The following is a 25,571-nucleotide window of genomic DNA, read 5'->3' as shown; positions in this document are numbered from 1 at the left end:
ATCTGGATCCCAACGGCCTCGTATCACTAGCAGTCGAGATGACAGGTATCTTATCCGCATGGCTGTAACGGATAGTGCAGCCACGTCTCGATCCCTGAGTCAACAGATGGGGACGTTTGCAAGACAACAACCATCTGCACGAACAGTTCGACGACGTTTGCAGCGGCATGGACTATCAGCTCGGAGACCATGGCTACCGTTACCCTTGACGCTGCGTCACAGACAGGAGCACCTACGATGGTGTACTCAACGACGAACCTGGGTGCACGAGTGGCAAAACGTAATTTTTTCGGATGAATGCAGGTTCTGTTCACAGCATCATGATGATCGCATCCGTGTTTGGCGAATCGCGGTGTACGCACATTGGAAGCGTGTATTCGTCATCGCCATACTGGCGTATCACCTGGCGTGATGGTATGGGGTGCCATTGGTTACACGTCTCGACCACCTCTTGTTCGCATTGACGGCACTTTGAACAGTGGGCGTTACATTTCAGATGTGTTACGATCCGTGGCTCTACCCTTCATTCGATCCCTGCGAAACCCTACATTTCAGCAGGATAATGCACGACCGCATGTTGCAGGTCTTGTAGGGCCTTTCTGGATACAGAAAATGTTCGACTGCTGCCCTGGCCAGCACATTCTCCAGATCTCTCACCAATTGAAAACGTCTGGTCAATGGTGGCCGAGCAACTGGCTCGTCACAATACGCCAGTCACTACTCTTGATGAACTGTGGTATCGTGCTGAAGTTACATGGGCAGCTGTACCTGTACACGCCATCCAAGCTCTGTTTGACTCAATGCCCAGGCGTATCAAGGCCGTTATTACGGCCAGAGGTGGTTGTTTTGGGTACTGATTTCTCAAGATCTATGCACCCAAACTGCGTGAAAATGTAAACACATGTCAGTTCTAGTATAATATATTTGTCCAATGAATACCCGTTTATCGTCAGCATTCCTTCTTGGTGTATCAATTTTAATGGCCAGTAGTGTAGAAGTAGATGTAGTATGAACCAGACACCTGCTGCAGAGGTCCATATGTAGCAACGTTCGCTAAATGGTCGTTGAGCAGACATTGTTGGCAGCCGCCTCGGTTCATCTGGTTGGTCAGTTGCTCAACAGTTGCACGTCTGTTCGTCCGTGCACATATCCACAGCCGTCGTTCACCCCTGTCTTCTACGGCCTGTGGTGCACAACAGTTGGATAGCAATCCAGATCACAGTCCAAGCACGGTCCGTACAACAAGTACTCTCTGTAACAGCAGTAACATTTGTTTCAGGAGCGATGTAAACTGATTAACGTAGAATGAGAGCGTGAGCTGAGCATGTTTGTTTTAAAACCACTCCATAACCAGAGATGTACCTCAGTTCACATTATGCCATGGATCAGAAAGGCAGCTTAAGTCAGTATTGCCGTATCTATCGATGTACACATACAGTGGAAATTGGGGTGTATCCATTTCTCATATCTCGCCTTTTTTGCGGTCTGAACTCTGCTGGGGGCAGTTTCAGTCTGAATGTCTCTCGAGGAATGGCAGACCATTCTTCCTCATGAGCCGAGAACAGAGAATATCTTGATATTGATCGTTGGGATCTGAAGCGAAGTCGACGTTCTAGCTGAACCAATGGTGTTTCATTGGGTTCAGGCAGGGTCTCTGGGCAGGTCAGTCCATTTTAGAAATGTTATTGCCCACAAACCGTTGCCTCACGGATAGTGATTTATGACAGAGTGCATTGTCATGCTGATACAAACGATCATCATCTCTGGACAGTTCCTCTACTGTAGGCAGTACACAATTCCGTAAAATGTGTTCTTAGCCATCCGCATTTAGCGTTTTCATAGTCGCAATAAGTGAACTTTAACACTAACCACAAAAGGCGTCCACATACTGTAACACCACCTTCTCCGTACTTCACTGTCGACACTACACATGATCATAGGTAATGTTGGCCAGGTTTTTGTCAAACCCACCACAGGGTACAGTGTGAGTCATCACCCCAGATCACTCATCTCCAGTCACCCAATGCCCAGTGGCATCTCTCTTCACAACACCTCAATAGTCGCTTTCTCCTGACTACTGCTCGACCATTTGTACCCCTTTCTTTTTAATTCCCTAGCTCAGGGCTTAACAACTGGCCGGTTTTGAGCGCGAGTACTCGCGTCTGCTCAGGCACGTGCTCGCGAGCAGGTGCAAGGTCGCGGAGTACGGAGGGAGGGGAGGGAGGGGAAATGCGCGCGCACGTTTGAATAGGGCCGCAGCATGCCTATTGAATTCGCACCGACTGTGTAACGTTTAAAGTACTACGATCAGCTCTAACAGTCACTTCGTTGGTTAAGAATCATGTCATGTCGCCGTTGTGTAACCCCAACCATGCTTTCGCAGTTCAACCCCCATTGGGAGGAATTGTATCTGTTTACAGAAAAAGATGGAGTTGCAAAATGTTTAGTATGTCACAAAACGCTGAATTCTTTTATGAAATTTAATTTGCAGCTACATTATATGTCGCACCACGCGAAAGACTACGGAAGTGGAAAATGTGATGGACCAGATCGTGCACAGGAAGTTATTAAACTTAAAAGGAAGCTATCCGAAGAAGATCTGGACGACGAAGAAAAATCAACTGAGGCAGCTCTCAGAGTGAGTTACAAAATTGCTTTGCTTTTAGCAAAATCCCTGCGCCCCTTAACTGATGGCGATTTAATAAAAGAATGTTTGGTAGCTGCAGCGGAACATTTGTCTCCATCTCAAGTTGAACAGTTTCTGATTGTGCCATTATCTGACATGACCATTATGCGTCGCAACAGGACATAGCAGACGACGTCCAGAGCCAGCTTGCAAATATCTGTAAAGATTTTATGCCGTATTCTCTAGCTCTGGACGAAAGTGTTGATATCACTGGAACAGACAGCTTGCCATATTTATTAGAGGTGTTAATAGAGATCTTCAGGTGAGGGAGGAGCTCCTCGATGTAGTAGTCATGAAGAACACTGCAACTGGAGGTGATATTTTAAGTAGTGTTGAAGAAAGTGTTGAAAATATAGGATTGTCGTGGAATTCTTTAGTTTCAGTGTCTACAGACGGTGCACCAGCGATGACAGGGAAAAAATCAGGTTTCGTTGCGCTGTTGAAGGAGAAAATGCAAAAACTGACCGTGCCGAATGAAATAAGCGGCGTTCACTGTGTGATCCACCAGGAAAACTTACGTGCAAAGAGTATCACTCTAAAAAATGTGATGAGTGTTGTTGTTCGTACAACCAATTATATAAGGAAGCGTGGGCTACAACACAGACAATTTAAAAGCTTTCTTGAGGATGTAGAAAGCCAGTATGGTAGCCTGCCTTATTACAGCGAGGTCCGCTGGCTTAGTCGTGGCGAATTATTAAATCGATTTTTTTTTTGCCTATTAGATGAGATAAATATGTTCATGGAAATAAATAACATGTGTGTTCCTGAATTGAAAGAGCCTTCATGGAAATGTGATCTCGCGTTCTTAGGAGATTTAACTAGCCATCTGGATGCTTTGAACATTTCACTACAAGGTAAAGATCTGCTAATTACTCATTTCATAGATCGAATACGAGCTTTTAAAATGAAATTGACACTTTGGGTGAGTCAGCTGGAAACAGGAAATCTAGCTCATTTTCCTAAATTACCATCCATGCAAGATGCTCACAAAAACTGTGAACGTTATTCACATAGTTTAGTTGCCCTGAAGGAAGAATTTGATCAACGCTTTCAAGATCTGACAGCACTAGACAGTGATTTTGATCTATTCTCCTCTCCATATTCAGCGAATATTGAAGAGATTCGTCCTGAGCTGCAACTAGAAATTATTGACCTGCAGTGTGACAGAGAATACGGAGACAAATTTCAGAACAAGAAAAACATTTTGGAATTCTACAGACACTTCCCTCAGCATAGATTTCCTCGTTTGCACAAACTGGCGGCTACAATAATATCAATGTTCGGTTCCACGTATGTTTGTGAACAACTGTTCTCTGCAATTAAATGTAACAAGACGCGCCTGAGAAACGCATTTTCTGATCAAAATTTAAACTGCACGCTGCGCCTACAATGCACAAGAACAATTACTCCGAACATAAACGCAATTGTAAAGGGCAAAAAGTACAAGATAACCGAGAATCCCACACTTCAGTGACACCTTTTATTGTGTAACAGTTCACAAATTAATACGAATGTAGAGGCATACAGCACGCATCTCGTGGTCGTGCGGTAGCGTTCTCGCTTCCCACGCCGGGTTCCCGGGTTCGATTCCCGGCGGGGTCAGGGATTTTCTCTGCCTCGTGATGGCTGGGTGTTGTGTGCTGTCCTTAGGTTAGTTAGGTTTAAGTAGTTCTAAGTTCTAGGGGACTTATGACCACAGCAGTTGAGTCCCATAGTGCTCAGAGCCATTTGAACCATTTAGAGGCATACACTAAGCTAATAAAATTATCTGGCACGTGTACATTCTCCTTTATTTGTTTCATTTGTCTCAGTATAATTCGTGAGTGATATCCCTGCAGGTGGCCGCGGATTTACATTGACTGGCGGCAGCTGTTGTGTGCCTCACATGACTCTCCCCCCTCTCCGCTCTGGTCCGGTAGTGGGGGTAGCGTGCTCGCGCTGCTCCGTGCTCGCGCCTTGCTGCTCACAGCTTGCTCCGCGAGCACGTATGTTGTGAAGCCCTGCCCTAGCTGTACTGCTGGTAGAACTTAGGAACTTACGAGTGATTCATGCGATTTTTTGCACAAAGACTCTCTGCAATCTTTCATGGTCCCTGTGCATTAGTCCTTGAGGTCCGTGGTCCAGGTTTAGCTGTGGTTGTTCCTTTGCGTTTTCACTTCACAATCATGTCAACAACAATCGATTTAGGCAGCTTTCGAAGGGTTGAAATACCCCTGATGATTTGTTACTCATGTGACACCCAATGACTAGTCCACGTTCGAAGACGCGGAGCTCTACTGCCTGACTCATTCTGATGTTACCGCTTCTCTGCTGACAATACAGTACTCCCCAGCTCCTTTTACAGGGTGAAAAGTATTTAAACCGCAAACTCTGGGAGGTTGTAAGGGACATCAAAACAAATATTTTTTCCTAATATCATTTTTTCCTATGAGGAGTATTTAAAACGGTAGAGGAAGATTTCTCTGGCGGCAAATTAGTTAAACCAACAAAGACTTTTCCATTTTTTATGACCAGGAGACAACATATTAAAACAACACAATTTCAGTTGCAGTAGATTTTCAAAAATGCCTCCATTGACACGTAAACAAAGGTTACACCGTCGGATCATGTTCTGTCTGACACGGACAAAAACCCCAGGAGTATCCTAAATTGTTCCTGCTGCTGCTACTATCCGGGCAAACAGATCCTCTTCTGATGCAACAGGAGGTGCGTAAACAAGGTTGCGCATCTCTCCTCACACAAAAATTTCCAGAGGGGACATATTTGGGGATCGAGCAGGCCATGGTACAGGACCACCTCTGCAAATCTACGTTTCTGGGAACCGTTGGTCCAGGAATCGACACACACGACGACTGAAATGTGACGGCGCCCCGTCATGTTGGAACCACATGCGTTGTCTTGTTGGGAGCGGGACGTCTTCCAGCAATTCTGGCAATGCTCTGGAGAGAAAATTGTAATAGTGCCTGCCATTTAATGTCCTAGGTAGCAGATACGGCCCAATTAAACAGTCCCCAATAACATCGTGTCACACATTAACGAAGAACCGCACTTGATGAGCGCTAGCAACTGTGGCATGTGGATTATCCTCACTCCAAACATGCGAATTGTGCATGTTGAAGACTCCGTCACTCCAGAACCTTGCTTCAACGGTAAACAACACAGAGGATGGAAATGTAGGATGCATTCCACACTGTTCCAGGTGCCACTGCGAAAACTGTGCTCTGGGTGGATAATCAACTGGTTCCAGGTTGTGGACACGCTGTAAGTGAAATGGAAGTAACAACTGCTCTCGAAGGACTGTTCTTACATTCGTCTGATTCGTCCCCATGTTACCTGCAATTGCACAAGTGCTGATTGAAGGATCCCACACCACATGCTGCAAGACAGCTTCCTCAAATTGCAGCGTTCTTACCGTGCGACGGCGTCGCTCTCTAGGTAATCTGCCAAATGACCCGGTCTCACGCAGACGTTGGTACACAGTAGCAAAGTTCGTATGATCCGGGATACGGCGATTAGGATATTGTTGTTAATAAACCCGCTGTGCAGCTCGTCCGTTGTGGTGAGCTACGCAGTACACAGCACCATATCAGTGTACTCACTCCAGGTGTATCGCTCCATTAGTAAACAGAGACAATGCACTACTACACTGGTGGACAGCAGTTGCCTACAACTGAAGAGCGTAATACGCCCTCTAACAACTGAAGATCGTAATACGGCCTCTAACAACTGAAGAGCGTAATACGGCCTCCACCGTTTTAAATAATCCTTATAGGGAAAAAAAGACATTAGGGAAAAATATTTGTTTTGATGTCCTCTACAACCCCCCAGAGTTTGTCGGTTTAAATACTTTTCACCCAGTATACTTTCGGATCCTCCTGTCGTGACATCTAGTGCTCAATTCCGCATTACGTGGGGGCGTCCGGATACTTTTGATCGGACAATGTAGCTGAACGGACATTATGTGACAAATCGTAAAAAATAAGAGACAGATACCAATAACATTCTGTCAGTCAAAGTATCTATACATACACTGACACCTGTACCCTGCAAGCCACTATAGAATGTGGAAAGGTCTGTGTATTAGCCCCTTCATAATGTTGCGTTATTTCACAAGTCCTTTAGTATCTTATACTTCAGTAAACATGCCAGGAGCAATAAACGCAATTGAGAATGCTTCAGTCAGTCACAACTGCATACATTCGCTGAATTCATGCTTTTTCTATGTCTCTTTTTTATCTATGCGTTGATTAATTAAGCATCTGCACTTCATATATCTTCCTCACAATTAATTACAACGTATTTATGTTGTACCGCTATCCTTCTTCCCAGTTCCTGCCGTCTTAGAATGACAGAGTTTCAAATGGCTCTGAGCACTATGGGACTTAACATCTGAGGTCATCAGTCCCCTAGAACTTAGAACTACTTAAACCTAACTAACATAAGGACATCACACACATCCATGCCCGAGGCAGGATTCGAACCTGCGACCGTAGCGGTTGCGCGGTTCCAGACTGAAGCGCCTAGAACAGCACGGCCACTCCGGCCGGCAATGACAGAGTGAGTGAATGGGTGTGTATATCGAGTTTACATAATATCTGGTGGCGGGTAAACTTCTTGTCTTTAGCCAACTTCGGTCTAGGATTGGAGAATGGCAAAGAGGTTTCGCTACCTCTAGTCGAAGCGCTATAGTGCGTATATTGACAAGATGGGGCAAGAGCGATATCTGACAAATTCTGATACCCCGTGTAAGTTAGGGTGTTTGGATAGTCGGTCCTGAGATTTTGAAGAGAGAGGTTGCTCGTGGCAGCTCGTTTGCAGTCGTGAGTATGGTAAGTGAGCCTGTGTAATTTTCAGCCTAGTCGAAGTCTTAATCCATTTGTTTTCTAGCTTCAGATGTTTATAATCATGCAGAACATTTCCGTCGGAATCGAAAGTGGTAGGTTTTTTTATAATGGTTTGATTTTACTAGTAGTTACTTTGTTCAACCAGAACTTAGAAATGTGGGACGTGGTGTGCGAACTCCGCTTAGTCTGAATTGGAATTCGTTTTTCCCAGCGAGAATGTGCGTGTGTTGTTGTTTCTTACATTATTTCTTCTTCTGTTTCGTTACTTTCGTCCGTATTCCGTAATTTCTGTCCGTTAGTTTGTGTGACTTGTTTGCTCAATCCCAAGTTGTTCCGGAGAACTTTCAGTTCTCGGAATCTGTTTCATCTTGCAATTAGTTTGCGATAGTTTACTTATATGGGTAGCTCCTCCCACGGATTTTCCTTTATTTGACTTTGTGAGGATACGGCCACGTGTTTTAAAAGCGAACAAGCCTTCAGCTCGTCGGTTTTCCTTTCTTATCCTATACTTGTGGGGCTTATATTACATTGCCTTCACGTGTGTCCTGTGTTCTACAGGTATCCCCGATCTGATCTGCATTTTTTTTTTTTTTTTGCCTCAGGCCGGTGGAACAAACCATTTGCCGCGACATGTGTTTTTGATACATGTTGCAATTCTCCTATTTCCTTTTATATCTTCTGTGTGGTGTTATTACGAATTCGAAGTGCGTGTGTGTTTCATGTACCGTTAAGTGATTCCCATTTTAAGTGACTCTAATGATTTGCAAGCCCATCAGGCAACGTATCTGATTATTTGTTGCACTCACTTGATTATTTGACGCAGTGACCAGCAACCGTTATATTTTTATGTAAATATGTAGTGCTTTTCTAATTTGGTTACGTAAAATAAATGTTAAATCTAGTTTCAATTGAATATCACTGTTAATAAAATAAATGTAAATCTAGTTTAAAGCCGGCCGAAGTGGCCGTGCGGTTAAAGGCGCTGCAGTCTGGAACCGCAAGACCGCTACGGTCGCAGGTTTTAATCCTGCCTCGGGCATGGATGTTTGTGATGTCCTTAGGTTAGTTAGGTTTAACTAGTTCTAAGTTCTAGGGGACTAATGACCTCAGAAGTTGAGTCCCATAGTGCTCAGAGCCATTTAAACCATTTTAATCTAGTTTAAATTGAATTTCACTGTTAATATTTTATCTCACATATCCCAATATCCGTTTCATAGGAAACATTCTATAGCGTTTGACCCGTACGCAAATCAAGCAGGTCTGTTTATTTGCTTGTTAAGTAAAATTTCAATTTTATGAAGTACATTTCCTATAAATAAATTGGTTGCCTGACTGAGGACAGAATGCTCAGTCGAACTGGATGACAGAGTCTTAGCCTCTGTGTGGTAAAAAAAATCATTTATTGTTGAAGAGGCTGAAAAAATCAGCCAACCAGTTGCCAACATCTTTTGTCCGCGAAATTTTGAGAGACACAGTTCATGATTTCCACAGATACCCCTCATAATCTATACAGATACCTTTCATATGGCGACCCTATAACCTTCATAATCTGTGCAGATACCTTATAATGTATAGGCGAAGAGTACTTCCGACAACACTGTTATCCCCACCTTCCCGCTCTCCCCCCCCCCCCCTCCCTCCTCGCCCCCCCCGCACCGCCAACTTCCCTGTTCCATTTACGAATAAAGCATGGGAAGAACAACATTAACGGTAAACCTCCGTAAAAACTAGCATCTCTCAATTTAGTCATTTCGTGAGTCGCATTTGGCAAGAACCAATTAAGTTTCCCGATTCTTCTTGAAACGTACACTATCGGAATTTTAGCAAAGTCTCTCCGTTATGTAGAACGCCTTTCTTGTAGCGTCTGCCACTGGGAGTATCCTGATATTTCCATAGCGTTCTCACGTTAGCTAAGCGATCTAGTGGCAAAACGTGCCAGCCTTCGTTGGGACATTTCTATCTCATCTATTAAACGAACCTGGTAAACGTCCCAGAATGATGAGCAGTATTCAAGAATCAATCGAGCGAGAGTTTTGTTATCCACTTCCTTCTTGCATGAATTTCAATTATTTAGGTTCTTCCAATGAATTTTACCCCGGCACCCGCCTTTCCCACAACTATTCTTGTGTGGTCATTCCGCTTTAGACTGCTCCCGAAGGTAACTCGTACGCACACTGTGATTGAAATTACATTTTCACTCCTTCAGAGAGCCCTCATGAAAAAAGAGCTATCGCAGGACAATGAAACTTTGAGGTATCATTTGTAAGAACATGCAGAAATGAAATATCGGATAAGCCTTTGTAAGGAACACATTTTAATTTCCACCGGCCCAGATGGCCGAGCGGTTCTAGGCGCTACAGTCTGGAACCGCGCGACCGCTACGGTCGCAGGTTCGAATCCTGCCTCGGGCATGGGCGTGTGTGATCCTTAGGTTAGTTAGGTTTAAGTAGTTCTAAGTTCTAGGAGACTGATGACCTCAGAAGTTAAGTCCCATTGTGCTCAGAGCCATTTGAACCATTTTTAATTTCCACAGGAGAGGGTAACATTTGTTAATTGCGTACCATGTTTACGTTCCAGGTTACAAACGTTGCTCATAGTGAAGACCATCTGCGTCCACGACAGCCTGGAACCGCACTAGGGGCTGCTCTACTGCTGCACAAAACATCTCAGGTGGGATACTGACTGTCGTAGCATATCTTCTGCACTGTCTGAAGATCGCATATTGCGTCCAGTGTTCTCAGGCTTGGCAATAGTAGCTTCTTCAACAATTTGTGGCACAATTGGCCGTCAGCCTCTCCCACGAGTGATTCACAAATTGACAGTTAATTTGCCGGCCGCGGTGGTCTAGCGGTTCTAGGCGTGCAGTCCGGAACCGCGCGACTGCTACGGTCGCAGGTTCGAATCCTTCTTCGGGCATGGATGTGTGTGATATCCTTAGGTTAGTTAGGTTTAAGTAGTTCTAAGTTCTAGGGGACTGATGACCACAGATGTCAAGTCCCATAGTGCTCAGAGCCATTTTTTTTTATAGTTAATTCGAACTTCTGAATCAAGTTCTTCAACCCTGGAGCGAAAAGAAGAGCTCTCCGTGTTCCTTTAATGCGCCGACACTCGCGAAGAGCAGGTGCACTATTGCCGTTGTTTTGACAAAACAGCTGTACGACTAAAGTAAAGCCCTTCTCACTTTGTGCACACGCCTGTTGGTTGTCTGCCTCTGTAATGCACGCTGATGCCTGTGTTTGAACCCTTCGTCTCTGTACCAGTAGCGAGGTCTAACGGCAAATCCTGACACTAACACTACTAACAACGGGAATCCCGCAGCGCAAAGTCTGAACATCGTTCTTATGAAGTTAGGCACCCATAACATAAATAGTTTTCCGTCTACACTGGCTCAAACAGCGAAAGTTTAATTAACTATAACCACCCTGTACTTTACGGTTGTTAATTTTTTCAGTGTTTTATCACCAGTAGTATAACAAAACAGAAACAGAGCTCTTCAACTGCTTATGGGCAAACTGTTCAGCCTCCAGTAACCCTCCATAGGACTTCCTGCATATGGCTGAAACCTCCCTACAAAAAACAGCATCGCCTGCAATTAGTCTAATGGCGATTCCGATGTTATCCACTAGAGCCCTGATATCAACTGTAAACGCTCAGGTCCCCATATCACTCCCTTCAGGTCCTCCCGAAGTTACTTTACATCTGTCAGTTTGACTCCGGTAAGAACGACATGTAAAGTTGTTCTTATAAGGAAGTCATAAATTCAGTTACAAACCGGTAAGCTTGTATTTTCTCTTACTAGGCAATAGTGGGGAACCATGTCGAAAGCTTTCCAGAAGCCAAGGAACACGGCAGCAACGGCGATCTGGGTCTCAAGGATCAATAGAGCGAGTAGAGATTCGCAACATCTCTGGTCGCGAAATACGTGTTGATTTTTATAGAGGAAATCTTCGTTCTCCAAAAAGAATTATACATTAATACCTTCAGCTACTGACGGGCGTTGATATACACTCCTGGAAATTGAAATAAGAACAGCGTGAATTCATTGTCCCAGGAAGGGGAAACTTTATTGACACATTCCTGGGGTCAGATACATCACATGACCACACTGACAGAACCACAGGTAGAAAGACACAGGCAACAGAGGATGCACAATGTCGGCACTAGTACAGTGTATATCCACCTTTCGTAGCAATGCAGGCTGCTATTCTCCCGTGGAGACAATCGTAGAGATGCTGGATGTAGTCCTGTGGAACGGCTTGCCATGCCATTTCCACCTGGCGCCTCAGTTGGACCAGCGTTCGTGCTGGACGTGCAGACCGCGTGAGACGACGCTTCATCCAGTCCCAAACATGCTCAATGGGGGACAGATCCGGAGATCTTGCTGGCCAGGGTAGTTGACTTACACCTTCTAGAGCACGTTGGGTGGCACGGGATACATGCGGACGTGCATTGTCCTGTTGGAACAGCAAGTTCCCTTGCCGGTCTAGGAATGGTAGAACGATGGGTTCGATGACGGTTTGGATGTACCGTGCACTATTCAGTGTCCCCTCGACGATCACCAGAGGTGTACGGCCAGTGTAGGAGATCGCTCCCCACACCATGATGCCGGGTGTTGGCCCTGTGTGCCTCGGTCGTATGCAGTCCTGATTGTGGCGCTCACCTGCACGGCGCCAAACACGCATACGACCATCATTGGCACCAAGGCAGAAGCGACTCTCATCGCTGAAGACGACACGTCTCCATTCGTCCCTCCATTCACGCCTGTCGCGACACCACTGGAGGCGGGCTGCACGATGTTGGGGCGTGAGCGGAAGACGGCCTAACGGTGTGCGGGACCGTAGCCCAGCTTCATGGAGACGGTTGCGAATGGTCCTCGCCGATACCCCAGGAGCAACAGTGTCCCTAATTTGCTGGGAAGTGGCGGTGCGGTCCCCTACGGCACTGCGTAGGATCCTACGGTCTTGGCGTGCATCCGTGCGTCGCTGCGGTCCGGTCCCAGGTCGACGGGCACGTGCACCTTCCGCCGACCACTGGCGACAACATCGATGTACTGTGGAGACCTCACGCCCCACGTGTTGAGCAATTCGGCGGTACGTCCACCCGGCCTCCCGCATGCCCACTATACGCCCTCGCTCAAAGTCCGTCAACTGCACATACGGTTCACGTCCACGCTGTCGCGGCATGCTACCGGTATTAAAGACTGCGATGGAGCTCCGTATGCCACGGCAAACTGGCTGACACTGACGGCGGCGGCGCACAAATGCTGCGCAGCTAGCGCCATTCGACGGCCAACACCGCGGTTCCTGGTGTGTCCGCTGTGCCGTGCGTGTGATCATTGCTTGTACAGCCCTCTCGCAGTGTCCGGAGCAAGTATGGTGGGTCTGACACACCGGTGTCAATGTGTTCTTTTTTCCATTTCCAGGAGTGTATATCGACGGTGACAGGTGAAAATATGTGCCCCGACCGGGACTCGAACCCGGAATCTCCTGCTTACATGGCAGACGCTTTATCCATTTTTTTTTTTGTCGTTTTGTTCGGTATTGTTCGTTGCGTTTTGTCTGGGCGGACGTCACAAGACATCCGTTCAAGTTAATCGTTGATTCCTTTACTCAGTTTTTTTGTTACACAGGGCGAGCAGCCCTCTGACCGAACACGCTGAGCTACCGTGCCAGCTCCAGCTGAGTCACCGAGGGCACAGACTACAGTGCGACTGCAGGGACTCTCTCCCACACGCCTCCCGCGAGACTTACATTCTCACCTTATATGTTCACACTCTACATTCGTGGTGTCCCTACCCAACACACTCATTACTCGTGGAAGACATTCTTACCAAGTCCTGTAAGACTTCGGGTGATATGTGTGCATCTGCACAGAAGAAGAAGGTCATGGCCGTTATTGCCAGAACTACAGGGTGTTTCAAAAATGACCGGTATATTTGAAACGGCAATACAAACTAAACGAGCAGCGATAGAAATACACCGTTTGTTGCAATATGCTTGGGACAACAGTACATTTTCAGGCAGACAAACTTTCGAAATTACAGTAGTTACAATTGTCAACAACAGATGGCGCTGCGGTCTGGGAAACACTATAGTACGATATTTTCCACATATCCACCATGCGTAGCAATAATATGGCGTAGTCTCTGAATGAAATTACCCGAAACCTTTGACAACGTGTCTGGCGGAATGGCTTCACATGCAGATGAGATGTACTACTTCAGCTGTTCAATTGTTTCTGGATTCTGGCGGTACACCTGGTCTTTCAAGTGTCCCCACAGAAAGAAGTCACAGGGGTTCATGTCTGGCGAATAGGGAGGCCAATCCACGCCGCCTCCTGTATGTTTCGGATAGCCCAAAGCAATCACACGATTATCGAAATATTCATTCAGGAAATTAAAGACGTCGGCCGTGCGATGTGGCCGGGCACCATCTTGCATAAACCACGAGGTGTTCGCAGTGTCGTCTAAGGCAGTTTGTACCGCCACAAATTCACGAAGAATGTCCAGATAGCGTGATGCAGTAATCGTTTCGGATCTGAAAAATGGGCCAATGATTCCTTTGGAAGAAATGGCGGCCCAGACCAGTACTTTTTGAGGATGCAGGGACGATGGGACTGCAACATGGGGCTTTTCGGTTCCCCATATGCGCCAGTTCTGTTTATTGACGAAGCTGTCCAGGTAAAAATAAGCTTCGTCAGTAAACCAAATGCTGCCCACATGCATATCGCCGTCATCAATCCTGTGCACTATATCGTTAGCGAATGTCTCTCGTGCAGCAATGGTAGCGGCGCTTTTCGGTCCTTTGGTTACATTAAACCTCCGTAGAAAACTTCGTCTTGTTGCAACAACACTGTGTTCTAGGCGGTGGAATTCCAACAACAGAAAAATCCTCTGTTCTAAGGAATAAACCATGTTGTCCACAGCACACTTGCACGTCGTGAACAGCACACGCTTATAGCAGAAAGACGACGTACAGAATGGCGCACCCACAGACTGCGTTGTCTTCTATATCTTTCACATCACTTGCAGCGCCATCTGTTGTTGAAAATTGTAACTACTGTAATTTCGAAAGTTTGTCCGCCTGAAAATGTACTGTTGTCCCAAGCATATTGCAACAAACGGTGTATTTCTATCGCTGCTCGTTTAGTTTTTATTGCCGTTTCAAATATACCGGTCATTTTTGAAACACCCTGTATGTACTTTACATACTTCCACCCTTTTTAGTCCGAGCACTTCGTTCTTGGTCGTCCACTCTTATTATTCCGTTTTGTATATTACCCGCCTCTCCCTGTGGCTTACCTCTATTTTTCTTAGAATTTCGAACATTTTGCTCCATTTTACATTGTCGAATGCTTTTTTCAGGTCGCCAAATTCTATGAACGCCTCCTGATTTTTCTTTAACCTTGCTTCGATTATCAAGCGCAACGACAGAATTGGCTCTCTGGTGCCTTTCACTTTCCTAAAGCCAAACTGATCGTCATCTAACACATCCTCAATTTTTTCCCATTCTTCTGGATATTATTCTTATCAGTAACTTGGATGCATGACCTGTTTAGCTGATTGTCGATAATTCTCGGCTCTTGCAGATTTCGGAGTTGTGTGGATGATGTTTTTCCGAAGGTCAGACGGTATATTGCCAGACTCACATACCCTACACACCAACGTGAAAAGGCGTTTTGTTGCCACTTCTGCCAATAATTTTAGAGATTCTTATAGAATATCAATCTATTCTGCCTTATTTGATCGTAAGTCCTCCAAAACTCTCTTAAATTCTGATTCTAATATTGCATCCCCTCTCTCTTCTGAATCGAGTAGTGTTTCTTCTATCACATCAGACAAATCTTTCCCCTCATAGGGCCTTTCGATGTACTCTTTCCACCTATACACTCTCTCCTCTACATTTAACAGTGGAGTTTTCCTTGTACTCTTAATATTACCACCCTTGCTTTTAATTTCACCCATTGCTGTTTTGACTTTCCTATATGCTGAGTCAGTCCTTCCGACAATTATTTCGTTTTTCATGCAGCCATTTCGTCTTAGCTTCCCTGCACTTCCTATTATTTCATTCCTCAGTGACTTGTATTTCTGCATTCCTGAATGTCCCTGAACATTTTTGTACTTCCTTCTTCCATCGATAAGCTGAACTATTTCTTCTGTTACCCATGATTTCTTGACAGTTATCATCTTTGTACCTATGGTTAATTTCTAGCTTCTGTCTTTGCGCTTCTTAGAGGCCGGCCGCGGTGGTCTAGCGGTTCTAGGCGCGCAGTCCGGAACCGCGCGGTTGCTACGGTCGCAGGTTCGAATCCTGCCTCGGGCATGGATGTGTGTGATGTCCTTAGGTTACTTAGGTTTAAATAGTTCTAAGTTCTAGGGGACTGATGACAGATGTTAAGTCCCATAGTGCTCAGAGCCATTTGAACCATTTTTGCTTCTTAGAGATGTCCATTCCTCTGCAGCTGTACCGCCTACTGAGCTGTTCCTTATTGCAGTATCTATTGCCTTAGAGAACTTCCATATCCCACTTCTTTGCACACTGATTCTTCTGACTAATGCCTTAAACTTCAGCCTACTCATAATCACTACAACATTGTGATCTGAGTCTATAGCTGCTCCTGGGAAAGTATCTGATTTCGGAATCTGTATCTGACAATGATGTAATCTCACTGAAATTTTTTCCTATCACGCGGTATGTTCCAAGTGTAGCTTCTCCTCTTGTGATTCTTGAACAGAGTATTCGCTATTACTAACTGAAATTTGTTACAGAACTCAATTAGTCTTTCTCCTGTATCATTCCTTGTCCAAAGCCCATATTCTCCTGTAACTTTTTTCCACTTCTTCCCCCACAACTGTGTTCCAGTCACCCATGGCTATTAGATTACCCTTTCAATATCCTCATATACTTTCTCTATCTCTTTATCTTCAGCTTGCGACATCGGGAAGTAATTCTGAACTACCATTGTCGTTGTTGGTTTGCTGTCGATTCTGATAAGAAAAGCCCTATCACTGAACTGTTCACAATAACACACTCTCTGCACTACCTTCATATTCATACGAATCCTACTCCTGTTGTACCGTTTTCTGCTGCCTTTGATATTATCCTACACTCATTTGACCAGGAATTCTTGTCTTCTTTCTGCTTCACTTCACTGACCTCTACTATATCTAGATTGAGCATTTGCATTTCCCTTTTCAAATTTTCTAATTTCCCTACCACGTTGAAGCTTGTGACATACCACGTCCGGACTCGTAGAACTTTATCCTTTCGTTGGTTATTCAATCTTTTTCTCACCTTCCACTTGGCAGTCCCCTCCCGGAGATCCAAATGAGGGACTATTCCGGAATCTTTTGCCAATGGAGAGATCATCATGACACTTTTTTTCAGTTACAGCCCACATGTCCTGTGGATACACTTTACGTGTCTTTACGGCAGTTGTTTCAATTGCCTTCTGCAGCCTCATGCCGTTGATCACTGTTGATTCTTCCACCTTTAGGGGCAGTTTCCCACCCCAAGAACAAGGCTGTACCCTGAACCTTTGTCTGCGCCTCTGCCCTGTTTGACAAGTTCGTTGGCAGAACGAGGGTGACTTCTTATGCCGGAAGTCTTCGGCCGCCAATGTTGATAATTGATCAAAATTTAAGCTGTGGTGGCTTTTGTACACGGGACAGAGGTTGTTTTAACTACTAATAGAAGACGTACTCCTAGACCACGGGTGCATCTTTACAAATCTATATTTCCAAAATTCAACATCCTGTGCGTTTGCATCTCTGTCTTTATTCCTAGACCGCTCAGCAGCTTACCAACACCAGTCTCTCTCACAGGCTACGATATTACTTCTGAAAACCAAAGATCATATTGCTTGTATTCAGAACTTCTGTGGCGTAACATATTGACTATTAAAGACTTTTGTTTGGGAAGTACCCAGTGTACAAGTGTGAAGGAAGAGTCGACAAATGAAGGGAGAACTTTCATCACTGTCATTGAACTGCAAGAATAAGCTAGAAACCTCAGAACATCGATGTACCGGTGCGAGCAGAGGTAAGGTTGTGGTACAGTCAACAAAGTCAAACGTTCTACAGTTACGGTATCAACGAACAGTCTCTGGTTGGTAAAAATGCATAAACATTCAGACGTGAAGAATAAAGCTATAGAATGTTAATAACGTTTAAAATGTTTTAAGATTTTTAACACAAAAATTCCGGGGCGTTACTCTTCAGCATAATTTCATAATCCTCCTAGCGCCCACATGTCTCTTAACAGTTCTACTGGAGTCTTGTTCCCCACAGTGGTGGACGTTAGAGGATCTCAGTAACAGCCACTATCGGCTATGTAAGAGCTCTGTTTAGCGCTTTTATACGGAGTAAATTATAAATGAAAATGAAATCTCGTTCATAGTGTCACATATTGAGTTAAAAAATTACTTTTCCATGTCCTTACGTCAATAAATGCGGTTGCAACTCAGTTCCGTGAAATGTGTAGAGAAATTCTGAGTATTCATGTAATAACAAGAGTGCGAAACTTGTCCTCACTCCCATTTACAAGTCACACTTCACAGACCACACTTCACTGTCGGCGACGTGTGATTTGCAGGGTCTTACACTATTGCTCGTACTCTACGATTAGATGATTTTTTCCCCTTATCTTCCAGCGCTGACTGATAAAAGTGAGGCCTTTTGTGGGTCATGTGATGCATCTGTGGAAGAATAACATGTCCAGATCTTGAGATTTTCCTGTGTATCGTTAACTGTTTCCTTTATTTTGTAAACAATAACATAAGGAAGGAAATAAATAACAGTGGTTCTTGACTTGTTGTGCAGAACAGCTTACGGTCTTTTGAATATTTTCCGTCATTTACTACTCACCCTTTGGTGGACTTCGAGGGCACAGATCAAGTGTTACCCCTCGCGGATTGAGGACGAAATAGGAGCTTACGTGTTGTTGTTGTGGTCTTCAGCCCTGAGACTCGTTTGATGCAGCTCTCCATGCTACTCTATCATGTGGAAGCTTCTTCATCTCCCAGTACCTAGTGCAACCTACATCCTTCTGAATCTGCTTAGTGTATTCATCTCTTGGCCTCCCTCTACGATTTTTACCCTCCACGCTGCCCTCCAATACTAAATTGCTGATCCCTTGATGCCTCAGAATATGTCCTACCAACCGATCCCTTCTTCTAATCAAGCTGTGCCACAAACTCCTCTTCTCCCCAATTCTATTCAATACCTCCTCATTAGTTATGTGATCTACGCATCTAATCTTCAGCATTATTCTGTAGTGCCACATTTCGAAAGCTTCTGTTCTCTTCTTGTCCGAACTATTTATCGTCCATGTTTCACTTCCATACTTGGCTACACTCCATACAAATACTTTCAGAAATGACTTCCTGGCACTTACATCTATACTCGATGTTAACAAATTTCTCTTCTTCAGAAACGCTTTCCTTGCCATTGCCAGTGTACATTTTATATCCTCTCTACTTCGACCATCACCAGTTATTTTGCTTCTCAAATAACAAAACTCCTTTACTGCTTTAAGTGTCTCATTTCCTAATCTAATTCCCTCATCATCACCCGACTTAATTCGACTACATTCCATTTTCCTCGTTTTGCTTTTGTTGATGTTACAGTAAAGCTGCATGCCCTCGGGAAAAAATACGGCTGTAGTTTCCACTTGCTTTCAGCCGTTCGCAGTACCAGCACGGCAAGGTCGTTTTGGTTAGTGTTACAAGGCCAGATCAGTCAATCATCCAGACTGTTACCCCTGCAACTACTGAAAAGGCTGCTGCTTCCCTTCAAGAACCACACGTTTGTCTGGCCTCGCAACAGATACCCCTCCGTTGTCGTTGCACCTACGGTACGGATATCTGTGTCGCTGAGGCACACAACCCTCCCCATCAATAAGGGGGGGGGGGGGGGAAACTTGAGTGTCGAACAGACCAGACTGAAACCGGTAATTGTCGAAGGACTTTATATTGTGATCAAAGATTGGAATAAAAAACATTTGAATGTCATTTTGTTTGCAAAAGATTGAGAAAAATGTGACATTGTCAGTCACAGTGGCGTTACGCAAACCTTCAACCATGGTGTGTCGGCGCTGGGCACAACACCTGGGAATTTTGGATAGGCAGCTACAATACTATAAACTGCAGAAAGAGTCAGAGGGTAGTTGTAGTTCTCAAGGCTCAATGGGGTGGGCCGTGGTGCAGAATCTAATGATAGTACCCCCAGATGCTGAGCACTTTCTTGGCACACTCTGGGGAAAATATTCAGTGTTGCCACCATACTCGGCTAACATGCGTCCACTACTATCCGGAGCCAGACAAGTCATACTAGCAGTCTGCAACAACGAGAGTGGGTGTTAAAATACGAGCCCCTAACTGCGTGGAACCGATCACACCACTTTTGGGAAGTGGCGGACTGAGAAGGAGCGACAACAGCATCAACAGCATCCGATTTTGCGGCGAAGGGGGCAGTGGAAGGACACTGGATTCGCATACGGGAAGAGGGCACCTCGGATCCCCGGCAGGTCATCCAGATTAAGATTCTCCGTTGAGTCCCTAAATCGTAAAACACGCATACGGGAAGAGGGCACCTCGGATCCCCGGCAGGTCATCCAGATTAAGATTCTCCATTGAGTCCCTAAATCGTAAAACACGCATACGGGAAGAGGGCACCTCGGATCCCCGGCAGGTCATCCAGATTAAGATTCTCCGTTGAGTCCCTAAATCGTAAAACACGAATGTCTGTATGGTTCTGACATGTTTACTTGAAATGCCATTCATGCGCGCCCCATTTATTTTGACTTGTGCCTTTGTCCTGCATCGGGGCTCGATCGGCGTTTTATTAATAGGTTAGGCGTGATTAGTTTAATGGGTGGCCAAATGTCCGTCTATCGCTATGCCGTCACCCTCCAGTACGGCATATGTGTGTCGTGAGTGGCTGCGTGCAGTGTTTCTTGTGTGGAAGTGGGTGAAAGTTTTCTAAATATTTTCGAATCGTGTCTCTGAGACGGGACTTGGATGCCTGCACGGTATTCAAATGGTGGGATGTGGGAAGCGGCCTACATATCACATCCAGGCTGGCCGGCTCATTTCCCTGTTTTGGAACCGGCGCTTTAGCGCGCTCAGCTATCTGGGTGGGTAATACGAGCCACAGCCAATAACGAAAATCCAAAATCCATAACTGCTGTGTGCATGTTTATCTCACTGTCATTTGATAGTCCAGGATTGCAGGTCCACTGCTTCGTACGTTGAATGAGGTGTTTTTTTAACTCAATAAATAACGAACTAAATCTCTGTATAATGTTTATTTGTTTAGCCTCCATAACAACGACAACACTGGAGAGATCCTCTCAGTTATCTCCCTGCATCAGTGTTTCCATCTTCTCGCTAGGCAAAAACATTACGGCATCATCATCAACATGTATATACGCATGTAGCTGTCGAAGTGTCTGATGGTTACATTCATAGACGCCGTAGCAAGACTGCCACTACACTTGCACATGTGCCCCCTCTCGACTGGGGCTACTGCTTTTATTCCAGCGGCTATTGACGTCGTTGACATCACACAAGCCTTACGTCAGATTTATGATGTGCCTTACGAATCAAATTAAATTTCAAGTTATTTAAGCTGTACCGACGGCCATCCAGATGACAGTGGCAACCCCACAAAAGCTGCCAGTTTTGTTCGCACACAAATCGTTTTCATAATACGCTAAAGCGCCAAAGAAACTTATTTGGCATGTGTATTCAGATACAGAGATATGTAAACAGGCAGAGTGAGGCGTAGCGCCGAATACCGATCCTGCCTCGGATTCGGTTAAGTGGGAGATGTGTCTCAGAGCTGGATAGTGATAGACGGTGACGCGAGACTGGACGCGCAGGTAGTTTCTGTATCAGCCGATAGAGGACAGTATTGGACAGGGGACAGTGATTTAGTTTCGATTGTGCCCACTAGAGTGCACTAAAGTAATAGAATGTTTTTCATAAGCTGTTCTAGTATTTTCATGAAGTGTTATTATGTCTTTGTTTATGTAAAATGTTATAAATGTGTTTTAGCAGTATGAATGATGCATGAGTGTGGTTTAAGGTTAATATGAAGATAATTGTTTAACGAGTTATGTAGTGGGATTTAGTGTGGGAACGTTTCAAAGAAGTATGGATGTGGACAAAGGGGATTTTTGTGGAATAGATTTGTAAAGTAAGTTTATGGTAAAGGGAAAATTAATACAGGTATAAATAACAATAGTAAATAACTTTATGCATAAACAAAACTTCAGCGTATTAGATAATTACGTCAGTAAAAAGTGCAATCGTTAGGTTTAATATTTTGCGATTGGTTATTGATGAAAAGCGCGGACTGACGCGGGAGAATGTTGTTCTGCTATTGGCTGTTGAGTGAATTGACCAATGGTTAAACAATATTCTTCGCGCGCCTTTCTCCGCTGGTAGAGAAGACATAGAGTATCCTAGAGAGTAGAGATGGGTCGAACTCGTTCATTCCCGTGAACTACTTCATTCATTTCACTCTTTGCCGTGAAGCGTTCAAATGAAGTAGTTCATTCATGAAGTACGGAAGCCTGGCGAAGTTGCCCAGTTCGCCGCTCAGCCGCGGCTACGCTCGCTTCGCCTCGCTCGTACAATAAAGCTTTGTAAGTCTGTAATACTTCATAATTTTACCAACAGATGGCCGAACTATGCAGTAACGTGCACGCAACGTTTTGCGTCTTACAGCGTCTGACGTGAGTTAACTTAAATAGAGCATGGTCGAAGGGGACAAAGGAAAGATAAACAGAGAAGCATGTCACATATAAAGAAGGTATTACGTTTAATCTTGCTCGACATTTTCTCATGAAGCGCCAAAAAAAGTCTTTTTGCCAAGTGAAACCTTATTTGTTTTATTCAAGGACTGAAAACTAGGGCTACCAACGAAATGCAGTCCAGTTCTATGTTCCTTTTAAAATTTAATCCAAAATGGAATGAGTATGTTTACCACTGTCACAAAGTCTTACGTTTCGTAATTATTCAGAAGTTTTCCTGTATATTTTATTTTTGTTGAGAATAATAACTCTCTAAATTCCTAACGTAAACTGTGACCTATTGTCATTGGTACGATTTCAGGTAAAATCCCTCATTATTTTATTCGGAAAGCAGTTTTTGTTTCTGTTCACGCTTATACAATGGCTAGCAACTCACGATCGCCTAAAAGTAGTGAAAATTGGGGTTTCTTCGCCGGTTTAGGTGATGGGAAAGCAAAGTGCAACTGTTGCTCTAAGTGTATTTCACCGCGCGATTCGTCGACAGGCAGTTGAGGGAGGACTGAAGTGAAGGGAGAATGAGTGACGTAGCGCCGATGTAGTGGAAAAGGGAGAGTGGAAGAGAGTGAGTGAACTAGACAAAAGTGTGGAGTGTGCTATCTGTGAAGAGTTTGAAGTGCCAGTTCATTGAAATTGAGTGGTTAGTTCACACTTCACTGGAGTGAAGCGTTCATTTGAACGACTCATTCACGAGCTCCCCATCACTGAGAGGAGTCGGAGCCTAGCCATGAAACAGTTCGGACGTGAGTAGTAGAAGTTCCGATGGAAATGATAAGTTGCCGGATCTAGCAGTGTTTCATACATCAAAAGTGTTGTAAAGTGATGGCATAATTATTCCGATGGGTGGGTAGAAATTTGTGACGAGAAAAGACATAAATTCCGCGTGGCGTATTGAGCAGGTCGGTGCGTTAGGTACCGACAGATTTAATATGTGGCGATAATTCTCAATCAAAAAACAATCCGTATTTTTGTAGCTATTACGTTTTCTAGAAATACAACGCCATAAACTTACTAACGTGAGTGAAAGGGATTGTGAGTGACACGTGTATTGCGCAGTTATTAGATCGATTACTGCTGCCATAATGGCAGGTTATCAAGATTTACGTGAGTCTGAACATGTTATAGTCGTCCCACCACCAGTGGGACACAGCATTTCCGAAGTAGTGATGAAGTGGGGATTTTTCCGCACGACCATTTCACGAATGTACTGGTACCGTGAATACCATGAATCTGGTAAAATATCAAATCTCCGACATCGCTACGTCTGGAATAAGGTCCTGCAAGAACAGGACCAACGACGACTGAAGAGAATCGTTCAACGTGACACAAGTGCAACCCTTCCGCAAATTGCTGCAGATTTCAGTGCTAGGCCACCACCAAGCGTCAGCGTGCGAACCATGCAACGAAACATCGTCGATATGAGCTTTTTGACTGTACGACCCAAAGCTTTACGCCTCGAAGCTCGCCTGGGCCCGTAACACCGACATTGGACTTTTGACGACTGGATGACTGGAAATATGTTGCCTCGTCGGACGAGTCTCGTTTCAAATTGTAACCAGTGGATGGACGTGTACGGGTATGGAGACAACCTGGTGAATCCATGGACCCTGCATGTGAGCAGGGGACCGTTCAAGCTGGTGGAGACGGTGTAATGGTGTGGGGCGTGTGCAGTTGGTGTCCAGATACTTTGACATGTGACACGTACGTAAGCATCCTGTATGATTGCCTGCATCCATTCATGTCCGTTCTGCATTCCGACGGACTTGGGCAATTGCAGCACAACAATGCGACACCCCACACGTCCAGAACTGCTACAGAGCGGCTCCAGAAACACTCTTCTGATTTTAAACACTTCCGCTGGCCACCAAACTCCCCAGACATAAACATTATTGAGCTTATCAGGAATGCAACGTGCTGTTCAGACCTCCACCCCCTCGCACATTTACGGATTTATGGACAGCACTGCACGATTAATGGTGTCAGTTCCCTCTAGCACAACGTCAGACATTATTCCAGTCCGTGCCATGTCGTGCTGCGGCACTTCTGCGTGCAAGTATACTAGTTTCTTTGGTTCTTCAGCGTATATTGATTGTTGCGGGTTTAAAAGGTGGTGCCATGTTAAAAGCATACAGAAACAAAAATCACGAGTAAAACGTCAATATAAAAATCAAACAGAATGTTGTCGTGATGTATAACCAAGAAATAAAAAAAGGAATGACGCCCCACGATGGAATTACCCGAATGGGACGGAAATCGGGAGATGTGATGGCAAATAAGTGACTACAATTTCAAGCAAACTGGTTGTTTTACTAGAGAGACATAGCTTCACAAATTGAGCAAGTAATAATGCACTGGTCCACCTCTTTTCCTTACGTAAGCAATTGTTCGTCTTGACACAGATTGACTGATTTGTTGGATGTCTTGAGAGATATCGTGCCAGATTCTGTCTCCAGACACGTCTTCAGCCTGGAATCTCATTGACTGGAGTAGAATTGTCTTCAGTGATGAGTCCCGCTTCGAACTGAGCACCGATAATAAGCGAAGATTTGTCTGGAGACGCCCAGGACAGCTATGGGATATCAACCGGATTGTCGCCTGTCATACTGCGCGACAACCAGGAGCGATAGTCTGCCATTTCATAGCAGGACCACTTTTGTTGTCATCCGCGGCACGGTATTCTAGGCACCGTTCTGTTACTCTTCATGGCAAGCCATCCTGGGCTTACATTTCAGCAATATAATGACTGCCCGCACACGGCGAGTGTTTCTACTGCTTGTCTTCGTGCTTGCAAAGACATAGCTTGGCCAACAAGGGCTCGTATCTCTCCCCAACTGAGAACGTTTGGAGCACGGCTCCTCCAACCAGCTCGGGATTTTGACGATCTAATGCGCCAATTGGACAGAATTCGGCACGATATCCCTCAGGAAGACATCCAACAACTCTGCCAAGTCGAATAAGTACTTGCGTAAGACCCAAAGGTGGACCAACGCGTTATTGAATTACTCAATTTGTGCAGTTCTTTCTCTTCAATAAATCATGCAATTTTTCTGGAATTTTAATTATTTGTTGCCTATACTTGTAAAATCACATCTAACAATTTCCGCCCCATCTGGATAATTCCATCATGGTGCGCGTCTTTTTTTCAGTGTTCAAACTATTAGCAGCTTCATGCCACATGCAGATTGTAATCTCATGTCCTGCACGGTGAGTTCCTGAATATAAACTTTC

General features: G+C 44.8%; 1 protein-coding gene across 2 annotated transcripts in view; it reads left to right on the top strand.

Moving 5' to 3' along the window:
• LOC126187757 (trypsin-3-like) overlaps positions 1–25,571 on the top strand; it is a 194,664-nt gene that overhangs the window by 24,512 nt on the left and 144,581 nt on the right. Inside the window, exon 2 of one of the 2 annotated variants that reach the window (XM_049929017.1) lies at positions 10,108–10,200. The exons of the other annotated variant lie outside the window; for it this stretch is intronic. Within the exon in view, the coding sequence (XP_049784974.1) occupies positions 10,108–10,200 (93 nt within the window). The remainder of the gene's footprint in view (positions 1–10,107; positions 10,201–25,571) is intronic. 2 annotated transcript variants of the gene reach the window in all.

This window comes from Schistocerca cancellata, chromosome 5, assembly GCF_023864275.1.
Source record: "Schistocerca cancellata isolate TAMUIC-IGC-003103 chromosome 5, iqSchCanc2.1, whole genome shotgun sequence".
Classification (NCBI taxonomy): Eukaryota; Metazoa; Arthropoda; class Insecta; order Orthoptera; family Acrididae; genus Schistocerca; species Schistocerca cancellata.
This window is presented reverse-complemented; position numbering and strand designations above follow the sequence as displayed.